We start from the raw sequence: 20,842 nt of genomic DNA, 5'->3' as shown, positions 1-20,842 counted from the left end.
AAAATGTTTGTCGAATTGTTGTTTCGTTTGTCGTCAAATGATTTTGTAAATTTTTTTTCATCTGCTTCTTACGTCGTCATATAAAATAAGATAAATAATGATGATGATGATGATGATGATTTCATACCTACATCATCGTTTGTTTGTTTGTTTGTCTGTTTCGGGATCCCTAATTAGCGTTTGTACCTGAGCACGAGTTAAAAGTTGTTCTCATTAACTAAATAAAATTTATCGATCTCGAATTTTTTTTTTTTTTTTTTTTTCGGGTTATTTTCGTACAAAAAAAATCTTTTTAAATACGAGGCAGCGTTCATATTTAAGTTGTGTTAATGTTTGTCATGCGTCGGTCCATTAACGACGCCATTAGAGAGAGAGAGAGAGAGAGAGATTTCGACCGTACGACCTGAGGTCAAATTATTAAATATTTATTAATTCGATGTAAACAAACACGCAAACAAACAAACAAACGAGATAAATTTTTTTTTTTTTTCGTATTTTCAGGTTCTCTCATCAACTCGACGGAAAATCAAAATAATTTGGGAGGAAGTTTCGAAGTGACCGGAAATAGCGCGAGACACAATCAGACAAACGAAATTTGGTTCAAAGCTGCCACGATTGCCGTACCCATATGCGGAGCCGTCATACTTTTCCTACTCGTCGCACTCGCATTCAAGGTACTAAGATCGGATCACGTGACCGTTGATAAATATTGCGGTAAGGGTAAGAGTAATGCCAATTACGTGGATACACACGGTATGGGTTATAAAATGAGCGAACTCAATTCGGAAGAAGCCTCGAAGAAAATGCCTTTGCTCTACGAGACCCGTTACGGTGGTGGGGGTGGCGGGGGTGATCGAACGTCTGAAAATTTTCGAAGTTTCACGACGGCGCGAATACACTTCGGTCAAAACGTGAACGTTTTAAAAGACGGAGACGAATCGACGAATAAAATTGAAAAAAATGTAGAAAACGCTAGAATAAATTTAGAAAAACCGTGGATGAAACAGGAAACGGACGGAGGTGGAGGTGGCGGCGGCGGAAGTGGAAATGCCGTCGGCGGAAGTTCCGGTAACGGTGCAACGTCGAGTTTTTATCACACGGACGAATCGAACAATAAAAACAACAACACCTTGTTCGATAACAAGGAAAACAATTCTAATTCCACGCTCGACGTGAGAGTCGATTCCCAAGAACGTATAAACCTTCCAGTGATAACGTTAAATTTGGACAAACCCGAATTGAATTTGAACAGTTGCAACATATACAAGAGTCCGAAAGGTTTCCGACAACCTTCGACGTACCCCGCGAACGGTCAAGATTCGGTCAAAGTGTACGAAAAATATTTAATATAATTCAAATTATAAAATAATAAGTTTTTTCGTTTCTATTGACACGGTATGCGAAACGACGGCGTGTATTATGTGTGTTGTAGGCATTGCAGGCAATGCAAAAGGATGCTTTAAAAAAATTATTATTATTACTATTATTATTATTTTTGTTTTTTTTTTTTTCTGTTTCACGGTGTCTGCGAATAATCGCGTGTATACGTTCGATAATATATCGATGGATCGATTTATCGTATCGAACCTCGTATATTGATTTTTCCGTTTTTCTTTCCCGGCATGAAAAAGTCTGTCGACAGATGACGCGCGCGCACGCGCGAGGAAAAGTGATTTTGTGTTGACGCGAACGTCTTGTTCCACGTTCGGTACAAACGAACGTGAAAAAGGTTTGTCTTGTTTTATACCTTTAACGTTTTGTTTTGTTACGCGTTCGAAAGGTCAAAAGGTTAAATTAAAAAAATTTTTTTTTTTTTTTTTAATAGACAAAAAGGTCAAACGCGGGGTTATTTGTCATAATAATCAAGTCGCGCTTTTTTTATTATCATTATTATTAAATTGATAACTGCAGGGCGTGAAAATCGACGGCGGGAAAATTCGACTTGTGCCCGCGCCCCCCTCCCCTTCGTGTAAAGTTAAATAAAACGTGCCTTTTTAAAAAAAAATGTCGGGAAATTTTTTTATGTATTATTATTATTATTATTAAGACGTTTTATGTCTTTGTGTATAAACGATGTGTGTCTCATTATTATCATTATTATTATAATTACTATGAATGATAATAAAAAAAAATAATAATAATAATAAATTTTTACCGTTTTTGATTTTGATTTTTTTTTAAAAAATATTTACGCGGGAAAACGTCGCGGCATTTTTTTGTTTTTCTACTTCCACGTCAATTAAAAAAATAAATAATAATAGTAAAAGTAACTTAATCGGTTAAGAAAACTTCATCGAGTTTGACGGCGTTATCCATTTTGTTAATGCTTTTATATTTTTCATTCCAAGTACCCAAACCGGATACGGGTAGTTCGTAACAATCGAATTCCATGGCGGAATTACAATAAATTTGATATGTTTGAGTAAAATATCCAGGTTGAGAAGGTTTGAATTGGATGGTCAATGTTTTGCCAATGTCTGAATTATGGTTCGTTGACGGAAGGAAACCCGTCAAAGGATTTGCAATAAATTCGTTTACGTTGCATTTTGATTTCATTTTGTAATGGGTCGGCGTACCTGAATGAAATACGAACAAAATTAAATATACTGAGGTAAGTCGAATTTTTTCCTTTTATCATCATCATCATCATCATCATTATTTTTCAACCGTTTCTTTTTTGTTTGTTGTAAATGTGCCGTGTCATTTCCTGCATTTCACAAACTCATTCAAACTCTCGTGTCATGCACTTGAAAAATATGAGGGGGAGGGGAAGGAGGAGTAGGGGGAGGGGGAAGAAGAAAAATCGTGATTTTATCGATCTGAATAAGCAAAATAAATACTCGAAAAAACAAAACAATAACGAAATGAAAATAATAATAATAATAATAATAATAATAATAATACTAATAATAATATTAATAATTATAATAATAATAATATTAACGCTACGTCGAACGTACTGTTCGAAGCTAAAATTGCTTATTATTATTATTTTTTTTTTTTTCATTTTTCTAATTCCACGTTTTTTCGAATACGAGTTCGAATATTATTATTATTATTATTATTATTATTATTACTATTATTATTATTTCATTAAAATAAAAAAAAAAATTTATTACCCTCGTAAAAACCAAGTTAAAATTTATCGTATTTACTTAAAGAGGAGGAAGAGGTAGTGGGGAGGGGGAGGGTCGAGACGGGTGGGGGGAAGAAAACAGGTTTCGTTCGAAAATTAGTAACGAAAAAAAAAAAAACTTTGTGTTAAAAAAACACGAGAGAAGAAGCTGCTCCGTAATGTTGTTAATTTTTTTTTTTTTTTTTTTTTTTTTTTACGACCGTGATTTATTCGGCCTAATAAAAAAAAAAAAACTCCAGCTGGAATTTTGTTATTCCATTTCGTAAAAATAATAATAATAATAATTATTATTTAAATGTTTATGCAAATTTAATTGTTTAAACCGGAAAACGGGAAAAAAATTTCCAATAAAATTCGAATATTACGATTTTCGTCGAACCCGAATAAAACTAATTTAAATTAGTATTATTATTATCATTATTATTATTATTAGTAATAAATAAATTAACTTACCTGTTATGTTAATCAACGAACAATGTTTTATTTTAGTTTCTCCGATGTAAACATTTCCAAAATCTAAATTTTTAGGTGATAACTTAAGAGCAGGAAACGACAAATGAAGTTCTGCCGTTATCGTCTGTAAAAGTGAAAAAAAAAAATGAGGGAAAAAAATTCCCTGCACGAATAATAAAATGGCGGAGAAATTTTTCGAATATTATAAATAATACGTACTTGGGTGAGAAATCCCGTTTGTACGAAATTAATTTTTTCTTCTATTATGTTTAAATGATTGAATGATTTGGATTTAATTTGTGTTTCTTCCGGTATGGAAACATCGACATATTCTCCCTCGTTTTCATAATAATAATAATCATTGTGACAAACGCTGTTGTCGGATTTCGATGACATTCTATGAAGATTTATCCTGTAACTATCTCTCGGTTCCAAAATGAATTTTCTCGTTTTTTTCGTTGGGAAATTGGGTAAATCGTTTTTAAAATATTTATTCCAGGGTTCGCGATCCGACTGTCTAATTTTTTTAACTTCTTGTCCTTCCATTGTTTTCTCACTTTTCGACATGACTTTTTTAGTTGCATCTTCGAATGCTGTTGTTTTGGCCAAATCATCTCTTCTCGTTTTATTTAATTTTTCGTATGCGTAAACGACGGATTTATACGTGACCAAACATTCTAAATCCATCTGAAATTTAAATTTTTTTTTAGTATTTTTATTATACATCTCCGTAATGTAGGTTGTAGTGAATTACCAGGTTTGTGACATTTTCTAATACCTTAAAAAACTCTCCACTTTCCACGACGAATTCATTTGCATCCACGTAGTATTTTTTATATATTTTATCGACGGTTTCAATTCTTTTGACACGAAAAACAGAACCTGGTGATATGTCTACCTTTAACGTTATTGATTTTTCATTATTGTTTTTTATTAAATACCTTCGAGACAATATTAATTTTTTATCACGTGAATTAATTATTTCGTTTGCATCGACCTGATAATAAAATATTATTATTATTTTCTTGTAATTTTTTGGTTTACACGATAGAGAGAAAGAGAGAGAGTGATAGGAAGAGGAAGAGAGTGAGAGATAGATAGGTAGATAGATAGATAGATAGATAGAGAGAGAGAGTGAGAGGAAGAGAGAGAGAAAGAGTGAGAGGAAGACAGAGAGAGGAAGACAGAAAAAGGAAGAGAGTGAGAGATAGATAGGTAGATAGATAGATAGATAGATAGAGAGAAAGAGAGGAAGAGAGAGAGGAAAAGAGTGAGAGGAAGACAGAGAGAGAGAGAATATGTCGGTGATTTATTAATTCGTTTGAAAGGAACACGCCTTTTCTTTTCAAAACGACTGACTTGTTCATCATCAGACTGAACAAAAAACTTTGTTATGTTATGTGTATTGTTTCGGTTGATAAAACAGTGGGTTGTGGGGAGGGAGTGGGGAGGGGGGAAAGGAATTATTATTTTAATAGTAAATCCGTTTATTCGAATGCGTTTTTTTTTTGTAAAAGCTTTTTCTTTACTTACGAAAAATTTCAAATCTCCTTTTAATATGTTAAAAGAAACGAGAGGATTTTCAACGATTGCGTGAAAATCTAATACGTTAATTAAATAATCCATTCCGCAGGGCCTGTGATAAAATCCATTTGAATTTTCATCCGAAGGATTTAATTTAATGTAACATTTTAAAATGGCTCCGAATTCTTGTTTTGAATTATTCGATTTATATAATCTCGGATCAAAGGTTACCGTTATTGTTTTTTCGTCAAACGGTTCGATTGATATTTCTTTCGGTGTAACCTAAAAAAAAAAAAAAAAAAAAAAAATTTATTTTTATTATTTTGTCGGTACGAATTTTCCCGAATTAAATTTAAAATTTTATCAAATACTTGAAAATTATGTAAATCGATTCGGAAAACGATTCTTTGTCCTTGATCTGATTTTGTTGTTTCTTCACCACTCGATGATGATGATATCAAACTTTCGAGTCGATTTTTACCAACGTTAAATGATTCCGTACATTCGATTTTACCAGAATATGATTCTCTTTTTGCAAATGATTCCATCGTTTCCGTTTTGTGACTCGCGGTAAACTCTATCAGACATAAAAACTTTGTTAAATAAGAAATTTTTTTTTTTTGTTATTATTATAATCGTGGTTTTTAAATGAGAGAGTACCCTTCGTTTCCGGTATGTTAAAAAACGTCGGACCATTTCCGGATGCATTTTTTGGCAAATAAACTTTAACGGATTTGTTACTTTCTTCAGAATGATTGGAATCTAAATTTGAATCTGTGTATAAATTTAAATTATCATCCGTTTCTTCTTCTTTATCAGAGGATTGTGTGAATACGATTATCCATGATATCGTTATGGGTATCGTACATCGATTAACAACTCGAAGATCTTTTGATAAAGGTTCGAATATGTTGGTGGTGGGTTCGAATCTGAATAAAGTAAAAAAAATTTTTTTTTTTTTTTTAATAACAACAACAACAAACAACAAACGGCTACTGACTGAGTGACTGACAACTTCTATTCATTTCTATGATACCACGTGATGATGATTTAAATAAAATCTGTCGTCACAAATCTTACCTGAGTGTTGGTTTTTCAGTTTTGTAATTAGAAAAAAAAGGTAAATAAAATGGAAGGCCAACGATTTGAAGTGTGACTTTTAAAAAAAAAACCGGAAGTCCTTTTATTTGACAAGTTATGCAATCTCTGTCGAAGGGAAAGAAAAATAAAAAGTTGATCGTTTTGTTTCCGTTATATTTTTAAAAAATTTTAACTGGAAAATTTACGTGTATTTTCCCCAGGTGATTCCTGTTGCCACAACATCGATACAAACGGCTTCGTGTCCCGATAATTCACCCATTTCCGGTTCAACAGTTATAAGAACTGGTTCTTTTCTTTTTTCATTTTCTAAAAGGGAAAAGTTAATTGAACGTTTTTTTAACTAACTAATCATTATCGTTTTTCCGATTAATGATGACGTAATAGTACGAACCTTTGGAATAATTAAAAATGGCGTTACGGATTTTTATTATTTTATTTTCAAATTTTCCAATATTTTCTTCGCGACAACCGAAATTTTTAACTTGAATTGAAAACGTCGTCGGTACCGGTGTTTCGTTTCTAATGACAAATTGTCTTTTTGCACCTGGAAAAAAAAAAAAAAACATAAATAATAATAATAATAATAATTAAGATACAAAAAAAGTTTTTTTCTTATATTACTTACTGGTACCGTATTCGACGTTTGAAAAATTAATTTCCGCTTTGAAAAGATTTAAATTTTCAATGGAAGATTTTTGCGATGGATATTTTTGTAAAGAATTTAAATCGGATTTTTTTTCATTATAAAAATTTTCTTCTCCGACCAATAATTTCTCTTCTTTTTTTTCATCGAGTCCGCAATATTCATTATTATTATTATTATTATTATTATTATTATTGCTATTGGTCGGTGAATTTTTCAAATTTTCAACGTTGATTTCATCAATTTTTTTTTGTTTTTCTAAAAACGTTTGTTTGTTTGTTTGTTTGTTTGATTTTGATTTAGTTGATGAAGAAAAGTCGTAAAAATTTACAAGTAAGTTGAAATAAATCAAATTTATTTATTTATTTTTTTTTTTTGTATTAATTTTAATGATAACCTTGATTTTTTTTGTTTCATTTACTGACCTGACGACTCCCTAACGATTCCTTCTTCTTGTTTGGAATCGAAAGCTCTTTGTGCTTCTTTTTCAACTTCGTAGCAATGACATTTAAACGTGAGAACATCTTCTTGAAAAATATATCTTTTTTTCAAATTTGGATCATAATTTTTAACGGGCCAACGGACTCTCGTTATAGTTTTATACAAGAAAGGTATTGGAATTTTATCATTCGTGTTAACAATGGATGATGGAGAATCGTCGGGAAAATCTACTATTTCAAATGTCACGTTTAATTTTTCCGTTATTCCAACAACGGCAAGAATAAGAGGTTCTGAACTTCGACAAAAAAAACAAGGTACGTAGCAATGACTGATAATACCCTGGAAAAAAAAACAAAAAAAATGACGAGATTTTAGTTGGGATTATCGATGATTCGAATGGGAAAAAAACTTGATTTTTTTTTTTTTTTTTTTACCTCGTCGAGAGGAATTATCGTAATGTCGATTTTTAATTTTTTATATTTTGATATGATTCCAGATTTAGGTGTTAATTCGATTTTTATCTTTCTAGAATGACATCCGAATGGTGTACCCCACGTGTAAACGGTTGCCAAATTATCTGTGTTTATTAGGGACACGTGGGTTTTTACTATGTGACCGACGTACATCGTACCGGAAGGAGCGAGAATTGCATTTCGAAATCTCGGAGTCGAAAGTGTCAATAGAGGAAGTTTAACGTTTCCCAATATGAAAACATATTCGCTCGGTACGTTTTCTTTCGACACGTTTTTTCCTTTTATTTCTAATATTGAACATTTTATACCGGGTACCTAAAAAAAAAAATTGAAATTTATTAATTTATTACAAAAATTTATTTATTTAAAAAAATGTTTTTTTTGTTTTTTTTGTCACCTTAGCTGCTAATGTGTGAGTTTTGACGACGGATTCATTTTCATTCAACGAAAATATTTCATCTTGTGAGAAACAACGACGTTCAACTTCTTTAAAATTATCCGTATCGAAATCGAAATCGTATTGGTAAGTTTTCAACCATAATTTATCAAAATAATTATTTTGTATCGTGTAATTTTTTTTCGATAACGTTCCCGATTTGATTACTTTATAATCTGGAATCGTAATAATAGTAATTATTTAAAAATTGACAAAAAAAAAAAAAAAAAAAAAATTTCCGTTTATTTTTTTAAAAAAAAAAGCGAAACAACAGCGACAAAAACAAGGAAAAATTACTTAATATGTTTGGTGTAGCTTTTAAATATTTTGTCGTTACGGTTCCCTGTACGGTTAAATTCAAATGAAAAATTCCGTTATTTATTTCTAATCGTAAATTTTCTTTAAATTTTCCCGGTTTTATTCCCCTGACGCCGATTTTCGTTACGAATTCCGATAATTCGGGTACGATAAACGATTCCGACGGTTTTAATATTTCAAAAATTCCCTCGCCTTCGTTGATATTTTTTTTATAACAAAGTTTAAATTTTTCCATCGATGGTTTCTTTCGAGTACTAGTAGTAGTGGTACCTGCTTCATTCTCATCGATATTCGAATGACTACATTCGTCGTTATTATCTTGAAAATTACCGTTGGTTGATTCGTTTGTTATAAATTCGCTACTTAGTTTTTTGAATTTCGATTCGCTATTCATTACATCTGTCGTGTCAGAAGAATTTTCCCATTTACACGTTACCGGTGTTCTGCTACAGTTAACTACGACAACGTCTTTGAAAAACGGTTGATTATTTGCTCTGAATAAAATTAATTAAAATAATATTTTTTAATAAAACGTTAAAAAAAAAAATTATTCGTTTTAAAAAATCAAATGGAATGTAATATACTCGGGGCTAATTGAAAATTCTAAAACGCATGGCATTATCAATACTCTTATTGGAGTTACTTCTGCCCATATTTCAATTTCGTCCACTAATATGTCCACGAAATCCCAGGCGACATCATTTTTCGGTATAATTAATTCGCCTAATCTTTCGTTTCTCGTCGACAAGCAAGATTCTGAATTTGATTCGGGTTCGGTTATTGGTTTACCACGACAAAAACAATTTAAACTTTCTTCATCGATACTTTCTAAAACAAAAATGATAACGATAATTTTTAAGTTATGGGGAGGGAAGGGGAGAGGGGAAGGGGAAACCTTTCGGTGAAAGGTTTACCTCCTATGTTAAAAAAAGTTTTTGATTTTTTTAATGGTTTCGCACACAATCCAGGATTTGGTAGGCAAGTAGTTTTACAAAAATCAGTTTTCGATAATACTTGATTTTTATTTTGACATTCAACATATGATTTTATGCTCTCCTGTAAACTTTCGTAAGTTCCTTGCAACGACAGCAATTCTGGAGACGAATTTGTAAATTCTTCTTCACCGTAAAGACTTTGTGAATATAAATTTCGTACCAATCCCGTAGGTTGTATTATTGTATCATCTTCTTCTATGCACTGATAAGGTAAATTAAGGACGTACAAACTAAAAATTAAATCAAATCCCTTTGACTTATTAGAGACGACGAGTTTATTTTTTTTGACATAAAAAGTAGGTTGGGGAAAATTATACCTAAGTACCATCCTGTAGGCTCCGATTTCAGCATTGTCAAATGTCACGGTTACGTTAAATTCTTTTATAGAATGAGATTCAATCGTACCATTTTCCGGTTCGATTTTAATTTGATCCTTAATCAATTTTAAATATTTATCATGACCGTTGAGAATATTTGCTTCTCTTATCTTCCATTGGAATTCGAAACACATATTGCTATTATTTAATATATGAAAAGATTTTTGTAATTTTCCAAACGGACTTGTATCATTAAAATCCAGTAAATATTTCACTTTAATATCATCATCGCAGTCCATCGGTAGCTCTTTTAAAATGTCGTCCTATAAATAATAAGAAATAATCAATTCAAATGATTTTCGAATAAAAAAAAAAAAAAAAAAAAAAAAGTCAAATTGCATTATTATAAATTTTTTTTAAATTGTTTATTTATTTAAATTTTATTTTTTTTTATTTATTTATAGAAATGAAAAGTTTTATTACGTTGTTATGAAATTTAATTAGATATAAAATAATTAATTCGTTACATAAATTTTTAATATTTTTCATATGACGATAAGTAAATAATTTGAATTGATTTTTTTTTTTAATGAATGAATGAATGAATGAATGAATGAATGAATTTATGACCTGAAATGTAAAAAAATAACTATGCCATCCCATGGCATCACCCAAAAGATCCAAAGATCTAACTTCTCCATTATCACATGCAATCATAATATTTTCAACGTGCGTTCCAGAAGTTTTGGGTGAAAATTCTATTAATAATTCAATAACTTCGTTTTTTTTAAGTTTAAAATATGCCGGATAAACTCGAAACGGTGGAATTTCTAAAAGATTTTCCGTCGTCATGCTCTAAAAAAAAAAAAAATAATAATAATAATTATTTAATAATTAGAAATATTGGGGGGAAAGATTTAGGTGGCTTACGTTAACGTTATTTCTATTCCAATTTTCCGAGCTCATGATGAAAAATTCACCGAAACCATGATAACATTGAAATTTAATTTTAATTACTTTCGTGTCACCAGTGAAACACGCACCGCATTCGATAAAACTGCTTGCTATTTTTTCAGTTACGCTTTTAGTATATTCATTTATGTCTCCGTGTGCTGATTTATTAAAAAAAAATTTTCTATTTTTTCTCTCTCGGGCATATCAATGACATTTTCATTGGGGTATCGAACATTGTGATTGAACCACCAAAATTGTTTCATTTCTTTCCCGTGAAATTTTTCGACTTACTTTTCAATACGGGCGGTTCCAAATAAGCCATTAACGGTATCAATAGATTTTTACCATTTTCAATGGCAATCGATATATCATCGGCCACGATTTCTAACGATTGCGGATAAAATTCAACTTCCAATTTAAAACTTAATCCGGGTGATAGTTTTGAAACATTCAATTGACTTTTAAAACGAACTTTAAACGGTCCGTTCAAATTCATGGGTTTCAATTGAAATTTCAATCCTTTTTGATAAATATTTTTCACTTCAACTTCTGTCTAACGAAAAAAAAAAAACAGTAATGATAACGTGGCACCAACCACGTTCAAATGTCATTAATTAATAAAAAATTTACACAATATATTTCTCCGGGAACGTAATTTGTGAAAAAAACAATTTTCGGCTCGGCTATAAATATATTCATGTCTTCGATTTCTTGTATTGTTTTCTTCGGCCTCGGTTTTCTTTGTTTAAATGGTTTTTTATTAAAATTTTTAGGTAAACATTTTTCCGGTTCTAATGCGGGTAATTGATTCGGTACTCTTTTTATAAAATTATTTAATAAACTATCTTGACTAAAACTTTCTAATCTTTTTCTCCAATTTTTAAAATTTTTCACGCGAAAATCTATTTTTTTAAAAAAAAAAAAAAAAGAAAAAAAATTCAATTATTTGTTTAATTATTTTTTTGTACCGTTTTTTGCAAAACGATAACAATATTTAATGTATATTTTGTTTGATCATACCTGTATGTGCCAAATATCTTAATGGCAAACCAGCTTCCCCTTGTAGGAGTTTAAATTTTTTCACGTATGTCACATCCAACGCTTTAAATTGCGGTTGCCTTTTCAATATATACAAATCTTTATATTCTTTACATTCTAATAATTTAGCTTTTCGTTTGAGATATTGACAATTGATTTGTAATATATTTTTCTCGGCATTTTCAATGTCTTCCAATTCATTTTCGTGTTCGGTGTAAGCCTAAAAAAAAAAAAAAATGATCAACAAACATTAGTGGAAAATACAATCGATAAAGTAAAACCAAATTATTAAATTATATCATCATTATTATTATTATTTATAAGTATTATTAAAAAAAAAACGATTCATATCGTAAAATATCATATTATTATTATTATTATTATTATTATTATTATTATTAATTATATTATCGATATAAATTTATTCTGATAACAACATTGTTTGTTTGTTTGTTTGTTTTAATATCTTTTAGTTTTCCAATTAATTAACAACAAATACTAAAATTTATTATAAGTATAATAATAATGATATTAATCATATCACAAATTAACATATTATATCTTAATATAAATTAATAATAATAATAATAATAAAAAGATTAAAAACAAGAATATATATAAAAAAAAAGAAAAAAATTACAGTAATTTTTCAATTTCACTAAAAATTGTCGTTTAACTTGTCGTAGTATTTCGTGACTATCGATTTATAATTTAATAATGAGATAAAAAAAATTAGTAAATAAATTCCGCCATATTGTTTCGATTAATTTTTTTTTTTGTTATAAATCCTCGTCGTGAAAAACGTACGAAAAAAAAAAAAAAAATAATAATAATTTATTTATTAAAATAAAGAAAAAGGTAAAATAATAATAAATACGTACGTCGATAATTTTTTCAGAAAAACTAAATAAATTATTTTTTTTTATAGATGACAAATAATGAGGTGGAGGTTCTTTATTTTTACACGGTTTACATTTTTCATGAAGATTTTTTTCGTGTTTTAATTTTTTCAATAAATTTTGTGATTTTTTCTTTGTCGCGCTATGACTTAGTGTATTTTCCAATTCACCTTGAAATAATTCTCTTATTAATGGTAAAACATCACAATTCGGTTTTATATCAGATCTTGGTATTAACGGTATAGACTCCATTTTTTGTTCTAAAAAAAAAAAAAAAAATGTTAAAAAATATTAAAACAAAACATTTAATTATTTTTCTGCACATGCTCCGAATGTTTCCATTTTACATAATTACAAAAACATTTGGATATTTGGTAAAAAAAAAATTTTTTCTTATTGGTTACGTTATAGATTTTGTAACGGAAATTTAACGTTCCAGAATACAATTCAAATTTTAACATAAAGAAGCCTATTTAGAAGTATGTATTATTTCACATTAAATGCGATTGATTGGGCGCGGGGGAGGGTTGGGGGAAAAGAAAATGATTATTGTTATTCTGGTAATGTACATTTATGTTTATATCATAATAAAGTCAGAAAATTTTCAAATCAAACTTTAGACAAAAAAATTTATATGAAGTAATAAATCATAATGAGTCAGCACAAAATTAGTAGTCTTGTGATTTTTTTCATTTCTATCAGTAATAATCTGTGAAAAAAATAAGATTTGATACATTTTTCAAAGCACAAATCATTTCTTTAACTAATATTTACAAAAAGTTTTTTCGTTAAATTCAAAAAATTAACTAAATTAAATAATTAAAAAAAAAAAAAGAAAAAAAAGCACTTGAGATGAATAAGTAATGATACACGTATATATGTGGAGTTATTGCTAGAAGGCGGTGGTGATCAATGAACGCTTTCCCCTAAATAATATTATTAATTAAAGAATTTCTTTTAAATAAACGTATAAATAAGTAAAAAAAACCATTTCATGTTTTAACTTTTAAAATATTAGATTAAAAAAAAACTTATCTGAATATACTTCTAGAATAAAAACTCTTTCACTGAATGTAACAAAACTCATGTAAAAAAAAAAACGGTTAAACATAAACAACGGCGGCGGTTTAATATTCTTCATAAAAAAAAAAAAAACTTTTAAACCTAAGCTTGAAATTAATCGTTTGTAAAATAAATCAAATCTCATCATTAATTCTTTTCGAAAATAATAAATAATAATGTTTATTTAATACAATATATACTTACCGGTTAAAAATGAATTTATTTACAAAAACAATATATACTGGTCGAGCAAAAAAAAAAAAAAAAAAAAAATTTTCGAATTGAAAAAGGAAAAAAAAAAAAAAAATTATGTTGGTACTCATGTAACAATGAAATTTTTTTTTAGATCAAAAAGAAGATAACGAATTTGATGAATCAAAATCGTGTGCGCGGACAATTCTTTGTAAAAACAACAATTAAAAAAATTTTTTTTTTTACTTATCTTTTTCATATTTATTTTAAAAGTTTGTCGGTTACAAAAAAACATTATTAAAATTAAAAAGAAATTTAATGAATTTTACGGGAAGGGAGGAAAAACAGGATAAATTATACTTGTTGAGTGATATTTGATTTTTTTTTTTTTGTAAAATTTAATCCGAATTTTTTTAAAACAAGTTTTTTTTTTTTTTTTTTTTTGTATTTTCGATAAGTAATGCAAATTTTTTTTTTTTTTTTTTAATGACTTATTCATACGATTTTATTTAAAGAAAAAATATTGATTTATAAATTACTTTATTATACTAAAAAAAAAGGTAAATTAAATTTTGTTTTTTGTTTTTATCATTGATGCTTAATATGATGAGTCTAGAATTTTCTATGGTACGGATAGATAATAACGTATCGATTATTTGAATTTTATCAGAAAATATCACGATAAAAGATTTTTTTTTTTTTTTTATCTCGTCGTCTTCCTCGTTAATTTATCTTTCCTTACAAAAAAATAAAATAAAAGATTATTTTCGCAAGGTTTTCATTTACAATTACACGATTACATAAATAATAATAATATAATTAATAACGAAAAAAAAAAAATTTTCGAACGATTTCAAATAATTCTTTTTGTTCGTGGCGTTAGAAAAGTTCGTTTTTTCTCGTAACGTTCGTTCTTTTTGGAATTTCGTTTTTTTTCACCTAATTTTAAAATTTACTTTTTTTTTTATGTGTTCGATAGATATTTTATAAGAAAAAGGGGAAAATGAAGAAAAAAGAAAATGGAATATCAACATTATCTTACGTAAATGAAAGTTTCATGCAAGATGGCGATGAAAAATTTGATAAAGAAACAAAGAATGATATTATTAATCCGCAAAAACCTTTTGATCCACCCATAATTAGTTTTCATAAATTGGTAAGTTTATTTTTTTTTTTTTAATGTCCAAAATCAATAAATAATTAATAACCATATGGAAAATAAATTTTATATGTCTTGCAAATGGTTTTGGATATAAATCTGCACATATTTCTGCACTGAAAACCAAAATTATTTCAGTTAAAAAAAATGTCGGGTTAACGTCTAACAAAAAAAAAAAATGATGATTTTGTAAAATTATATATGAAATATGAGGAGATGATAAAATTTTTTTAATCTGTAAAAAAAACGGAAATGTATATATATATATATGGAAAGATAGAAAAATTACATGCATTGTTCATTAAACAAATGGGGCCAACAAAAAACTTATTGTATCTGATAATAATTACCTTGAAAATTTAAGATACATTTGATAGAACGATATCTTTTTAAATAAATAATAAATTTATTTAACACATTAAAAGTAATTGTTATTATTTAAAAAAAAAAAAAAATAGTTTGAAAATGAAAACAACCAAAAAAACAAAGCATTATAGAAAATTCAAGGGCAACAAATTGAAAATTTTCCTTTTCCTTATCAATTTTATTAATATTTAAGGAATGAAAGACATTTCATGTGTTTTCCAATTGAAAATAGGTACAAACAGAACCTAAATATGGTTTTTTCTGATATTTTGCACTCATTGTAAGGTTCAGTTACTTATCAATCCTTTTTGTCTGCTTTTTTCAGTTTAGGTTTGCTGATCCCTTTGAAATATGCCTTATGTTACTTGGAGTGGTTGGAAGCATCATCACTGGATTGAGTGCACCAGGCAACACATTAATATTTGGAGAATTAACGGATGCCTTAGTCAATTTTAGTTTGGGAACAATTGGAACAGAAGAATTTTTAGGTAAAGTTCACCATTCTAAAAAGGTTAGCTTTAAAGTAACAGAATATATCATAGGATTTATGCATTTTAGATTCGGTTGATGGTTTCGTCATAAATAATTCAATAATTGGACTCATATTGTTAACGATTACATTTATATCGATATCACTTTTTGGTTATGCAACTCAAAGGCAGATTTATAGAATTCGTACCAAATATTTCAGGTCGGCATTAAGTCAAGATATTGGATGGTACGATATAAACAACACGGGAGATTTTGCCAGCAGAATGTCCGAGTATGGTTTCATGTCACGTAAAAACCTTTTTTGTTTTTTTTTTTTTTTTGTATAAAATTTTAGTTGCGAGAATTTGATATTTCATTATAGAGATCTTAACAAACTAGAAGAAGGTATTAGTGAAAAATGTTTGCACGTCGTTCATTCTCTTTCGGCGTTTGTAGGTTGTATCGTATTAGCGTTACTTAAAGGTTGGGAACTTGCACTCATTAGTTTATCATCACTTCCTGTTATATCGATTACAATTGGAGTCATCGGATTTATTTCTTCAAGGTTATCAAAAAACGAACTTGAAGCTTATGCCAAAGCAGGTTCTATTGCAGAAGAAGTTTTATCTTCGATAAGAACGGTCGTGGCTTTTGACGGTTCGAATAAAGAATCATTGAGGTACTTTAAAATTTTTTCATTTAAAATCATTATTTACCTGAAAAAAAAAAAAACCAAAACAAAAATTTATTTTTTAATTTGCTTTATAAATACAGGTACGAAAAATATCTTTTAGAAGCAAAACAGAATAATGTTAAAAGGAAATTTTTTAATGGAATCAGTTTTGGAGCTTTGTGGTTTTTAATTTATGCAACTTATGGTTTTGCTTTCTGGTTTGGAGTTTCATTTGTTTTCGATGGAAAATACAGTCCTGGACAAATGACAACTGTGAGAATTAATAACTTTTATTGTTTTTTTTTTTTTTGGGAGGGGGGGGTTTCAACGTATTATTGCTTATTTGCAAATTTTTCAATTTGTTTAGGTATTCTTTAGCGTTATGGTCGGTTCGATGAATTTTGGAATAACAACACCATACATTGAAGTTTTTGCATCGGCAAAAGCTGCAGGTTATATTCAGTATTCTGATTACTACCTGCTAGATAAATCAATGCAATCATGTCATGCTGACAACGCGACATTACTATTACAGGGGCTAAAGTTTTTTGGGTGATCGATCGAATATCATCGATAAATCCTAATTCTAACGAAGGTCTTAAACCGGATAAAATGAAAGGAAATATTGAATTTAAAGACGTCAAATTTTCATTTCCGTCACGACCGAACGTTCCTGTTTTGAACGGGATTTCTTTGAAAATAAACAACGGAGAAACGGTGGCTTTGGTGGGAAGTTCTGGATGTGGAAAATCTACTTGTCTTCAACTCATTCAACGCTTCTACGATCCTTCTAGTGGATCGGTTTGTATATTTATTTTTTTAAGCTGTTTTTATTAGAGGTTATACATTTACTTAACGGTCAAAAAAAAAAAAAAAAATTACTTACAGGTGTTGGTGGACGAAGAGGAAGTGAAAAATTTAAATGTTAAATATTTGAGACAACATATTGGAGTCGTCGGACAAGAGCCCGTATTATTTGCAACTTCAATTAAAGAAAACATTCGGTATTCCAATGAAAATGCCACCATGGATGATATAATAGCATCGGCTAAAATGGCTAACGCTCATAATTTCATATCTAAATTGCCTCAGGTTATTTACATCGTAATTTTTTACTAGTATTTGTTAATCACACTTGATATAGCAAGTAATATATTTTAGGGTTACGATACTATTGTGGGAGATAGAGGAGCTCAAATGTCGGGGGGACAAAAGCAAAGGATTGCCATAGCTCGAGCATTAGTACGAAATCCCTGCATTTTACTTTTGGACGAAGCAACGTCCGCTTTGGATAATGCAAGTGAAGCTAAAGTGCAAGCAGCTTTAGAAAAAGTTATTATTATTCATTTTTATTTCCAATTCGATGAAGTAATAAAGTTAATACTTAGCCTAATATAAGTAAATATTAAATTATAGGCAGCCAAAGGTAGAACTACGATCATCGTTGCTCATAGACTGTCTACCATTCGCCAAGCTGATAAAATAATAGTAATGTCAAAGGGGACAATTGTTGAAGAAGGAACGCACGATAGTTTGATAGAAAAAAAAGGTCACTATTTTGATTTAGTCACTGCACAAAGACAAGCCTTTAACGAAAATGATAAAAATGAAAAAGAAGAAATTGAAGAAGATTCAAAAGATATTTATGATGCATTCGATCGTAAAGACTCTACGGTACCTTCTAAAACGGATGTACGTGTAAAATGTGCTGCTCTTATCACGTTGAGTTAACAAACGATTTTTAACCTTTTCTTTATACTAATCGCAATTAAAACCTGTTTTGTGTTAAAGGTTCTTGTTACGGAAACGGATAAACCAAAAGAAAAGATAACTTTGTTCGAAATAATAAAATTAAACGCTCCAGAATGGAAAATAATAACCATCGCAACGTTGAGCAGCATGGCGATAGGATTTTGTTCTCCATTTTTTTCCATCGTTTTCGGTAATATCATGGGAGTAAGTGTTCAACTCGTAAAAATTTAATAACAATAAGTTTTTACAAAAAGGAAATTTAATAATTAAAAAAAAAATTTTTTTTTTTAGGTTTTTTCCATTCCGGATAAAGATCAAGCTCTATCGGAAACGGTCAGTTATTGTTTGTATTTTGTCGGTATCGGAGTTTTAATGGGTCTGGGAACTTTTATACAAATTTGGGCTTACGGAACGGCTGGAGAAATACTTACCATGAGATTGAGATATATGACGTTTTCAGCTATGCTCAAACAGGAAATGTCTTGGTTCGACGACAAATCGAATTCCGTTGGAGCTTTGTGTTCGAGATTATCCGGTGATACGAGTAACGTTCAAGGCGTAGGTTTTTCGTACCTTCTTCTTAATTCTTATATATAAAAAAAAAAAATAATAATTATTATGAAAAAAAAATAGGCGACTGGTCAACCCATCGGTTCCGTTGTTCAAGGAATTGCAACAATAAGTTTGGCTTTAAGTTTTGCAATGTATTTTCAATGGAAATTAGGTTTCACAACGTTAGCCTTTGCACCGTTTTTATTCGCCGGAAGTTATTTCATGGCGAGAGTATTGAAAGGCGATGCCAAAGGAAATCAAAAAATATTAGAAAAATCAACAGCGGTAAACATCAAAGCTTTTAATAATAGTAATAATCAATCAATCATTTATTGATTTCATACATGTTTTTTTTTCCAGATTGCTATCGAAGCTGTTGGAAATATTCGTACCGTTGCCAGTTTGGGACGTGAAAATTCATTTTATAAAGAATACGAAAACGAATTGTTGCCATCGAATAAAATAATGACGCGCAATTCACAAATAAAAGGCCTAATTATGGGAGTTTCGAGATCTCTCATGTTTTTCGCATATGCCGCTTGCATGTTTTACGGCGGAAGATTAATTGCCTACGAATCCGTACATTATCAAGATGTATTCAAGTAAATATTTTTTTTTTTTTTTTTAATAATTTCTAAAAATGAATTGGAAATTGGGGGAGGGGGGAGGAGGGGGGGAAGGAAAACCAAATTCATACAAATGAAAAATTTTCGAAACGTTTCAGAGTAACTCAAACAATGATAATGGCAAGTTTTTCATTGGCTAACGCGTTTGCTTTTGCCCCCAATTTTCAAAAAGGTTTAACTTCGGCCACGAATTTGTTTTTATTTTTAAGAAGGGAACCGAAAATAAAAAGTCCAGACGTTACTCGAGTTGATTCGGAATGGGTAAGAGAATATTAATTTTTCAATTAAATTGTATTCGTAAAACATTCGTCAATTTTGAATGTTGGATTAAATTTAAATTTTTAGGAAGCTCAAGGAGAAGTCAAATACGATAACGTCAGCTTTAGATACCCGTCTAGACCGGATGCTCAAATATTAAAAAATTTAAATTTACAAGTACTCAAAGGGAAAAAAGTGGCTTTGGTAGGGCAAAGCGGATGTGGAAAATCAACTTTGATACAATTATTGGAAAGATTATACGATCCGGACGAGGGAGAAGTGGTGAGTTCAAATGTCACCGCGGTGACACATTTCTCTCGAGAGAAATGAACAACAACACTTTCGATTGTATTTTTTTTAAAGTTTTTAGATTCCGAAGAGATAAAGACATTGAAACTATCTGCGTTGAGAAAACAATTGGGAATAGTTTCACAGGAACCCGTTTTATTCGACAGAACGATTTCAGAAAATATCGCTTATGGTGATAACGATAGGAAAGTTGAAATGGATGAAATCATCGAAGCCGCAAAACAAGCTAATATTCACGATTTTATTTCAAATCTTCCATTGGTAAAAAAATAATAATAATAAAAATGATTTTTCCGTTTTAAATGAAACTTTAAACGAGAGTACAATTGATGAGTGATAACATTTGTTTCAGGGATACGATACAAGTCTCGGGGAGAAAGGAACTCAATTGTCAGGAGGTCAAAAACAAAGGATAGCAATCGCACGAGCGTTAATTAGAAAGCCAAAAGTTCTCTTGTTGGATGAAGCGACGTCGGCTCTGGATAGTCAAAGTGAAAAAGTAGTTCAGGAGGCCTTAGACAAAGCGAGCTTTGGACGCACGTGCATCGTAATAGCTCACCGATTATCAACAGTTCAAGATGCTGACGTCATTGTCGTTATCAACCGTGGAAGAGATATGGAAATCGGGACACATTCGGAATTGATGTCGAAAAAGGGATTGTACAGGCATCTCTACAACCTACAGGGAAAATGA

At 29.7% G+C, this 20,842-nt stretch overlaps 3 protein-coding genes across 3 annotated transcripts; 2 read left to right on the top strand and 1 right to left on the bottom strand.

The window, feature by feature from the left end:
- Window positions 1-329: 329 nt before the first annotated feature.
- On the top strand, window positions 330-1,983 carry Phum_PHUM578840 (uncharacterized protein; the record flags this gene model as incomplete). The annotated part of the gene is made up of 3 exons (XM_002432217.1): window positions 330-396; window positions 502-1,328; window positions 1,912-1,983. 3 exons carry the CDS (start codon window positions 330-332, stop codon window positions 1,981-1,983), a joined length of 966 nt encoding a protein of 321 aa, XP_002432262.1.
- Window positions 1,984-2,271: 288 nt separating this feature from the next.
- Phum_PHUM578830 (uncharacterized protein) lies at window positions 2,272-12,980 on the bottom strand (the record flags this gene model as incomplete). Its single annotated transcript, XM_002432216.1, has 24 exons — window positions 2,272-2,576; window positions 3,590-3,713; window positions 3,809-4,276; window positions 5,123-5,395; window positions 5,485-5,690; window positions 5,774-6,042; window positions 6,194-6,319; window positions 6,400-6,520; window positions 6,606-6,758; window positions 6,840-7,115; window positions 7,283-7,637; window positions 7,907-8,058; window positions 8,249-8,383; window positions 8,505-8,717; window positions 8,796-8,968; window positions 9,110-9,353; window positions 9,440-9,750; window positions 9,838-10,160; window positions 10,468-10,692; window positions 10,768-10,949; window positions 11,083-11,344; window positions 11,422-11,693; window positions 11,812-12,049; window positions 12,711-12,980. The coding sequence occupies 24 exons, from the start codon at window positions 12,978-12,980 to the stop codon at window positions 2,272-2,274; spliced, it is 5,676 nt and encodes a 1,891-aa protein (XP_002432261.1).
- A 2,005-nt stretch (window positions 12,981-14,985) lies between these two features.
- Phum_PHUM578820 (multidrug resistance protein, putative) lies at window positions 14,986-20,842 on the top strand (the record flags this gene model as incomplete). Its single annotated transcript, XM_002432215.1, has 18 exons — window positions 14,986-15,138; window positions 15,833-16,018; window positions 16,050-16,270; window positions 16,361-16,657; window positions 16,753-16,924; window positions 17,019-17,103; window positions 17,187-17,452; window positions 17,540-17,743; window positions 17,813-17,983; window positions 18,068-18,349; window positions 18,443-18,607; window positions 18,695-18,961; window positions 19,037-19,240; window positions 19,316-19,557; window positions 19,680-19,842; window positions 19,927-20,121; window positions 20,203-20,409; window positions 20,501-20,842. 18 exons carry the CDS (start codon window positions 14,986-14,988, stop codon window positions 20,840-20,842), a joined length of 3,822 nt encoding a protein of 1,273 aa, XP_002432260.1.

The sequence above is a fragment of the Pediculus humanus genome, genomic scaffold (genome assembly GCF_000006295.1).
Source record: "Pediculus humanus corporis 1103172108308 genomic scaffold, whole genome shotgun sequence".
In the NCBI taxonomy this organism is placed as follows: domain Eukaryota; kingdom Metazoa; phylum Arthropoda; class Insecta; order Psocodea; family Pediculidae; genus Pediculus; species Pediculus humanus.
This window is presented reverse-complemented; position numbering and strand designations above follow the sequence as displayed.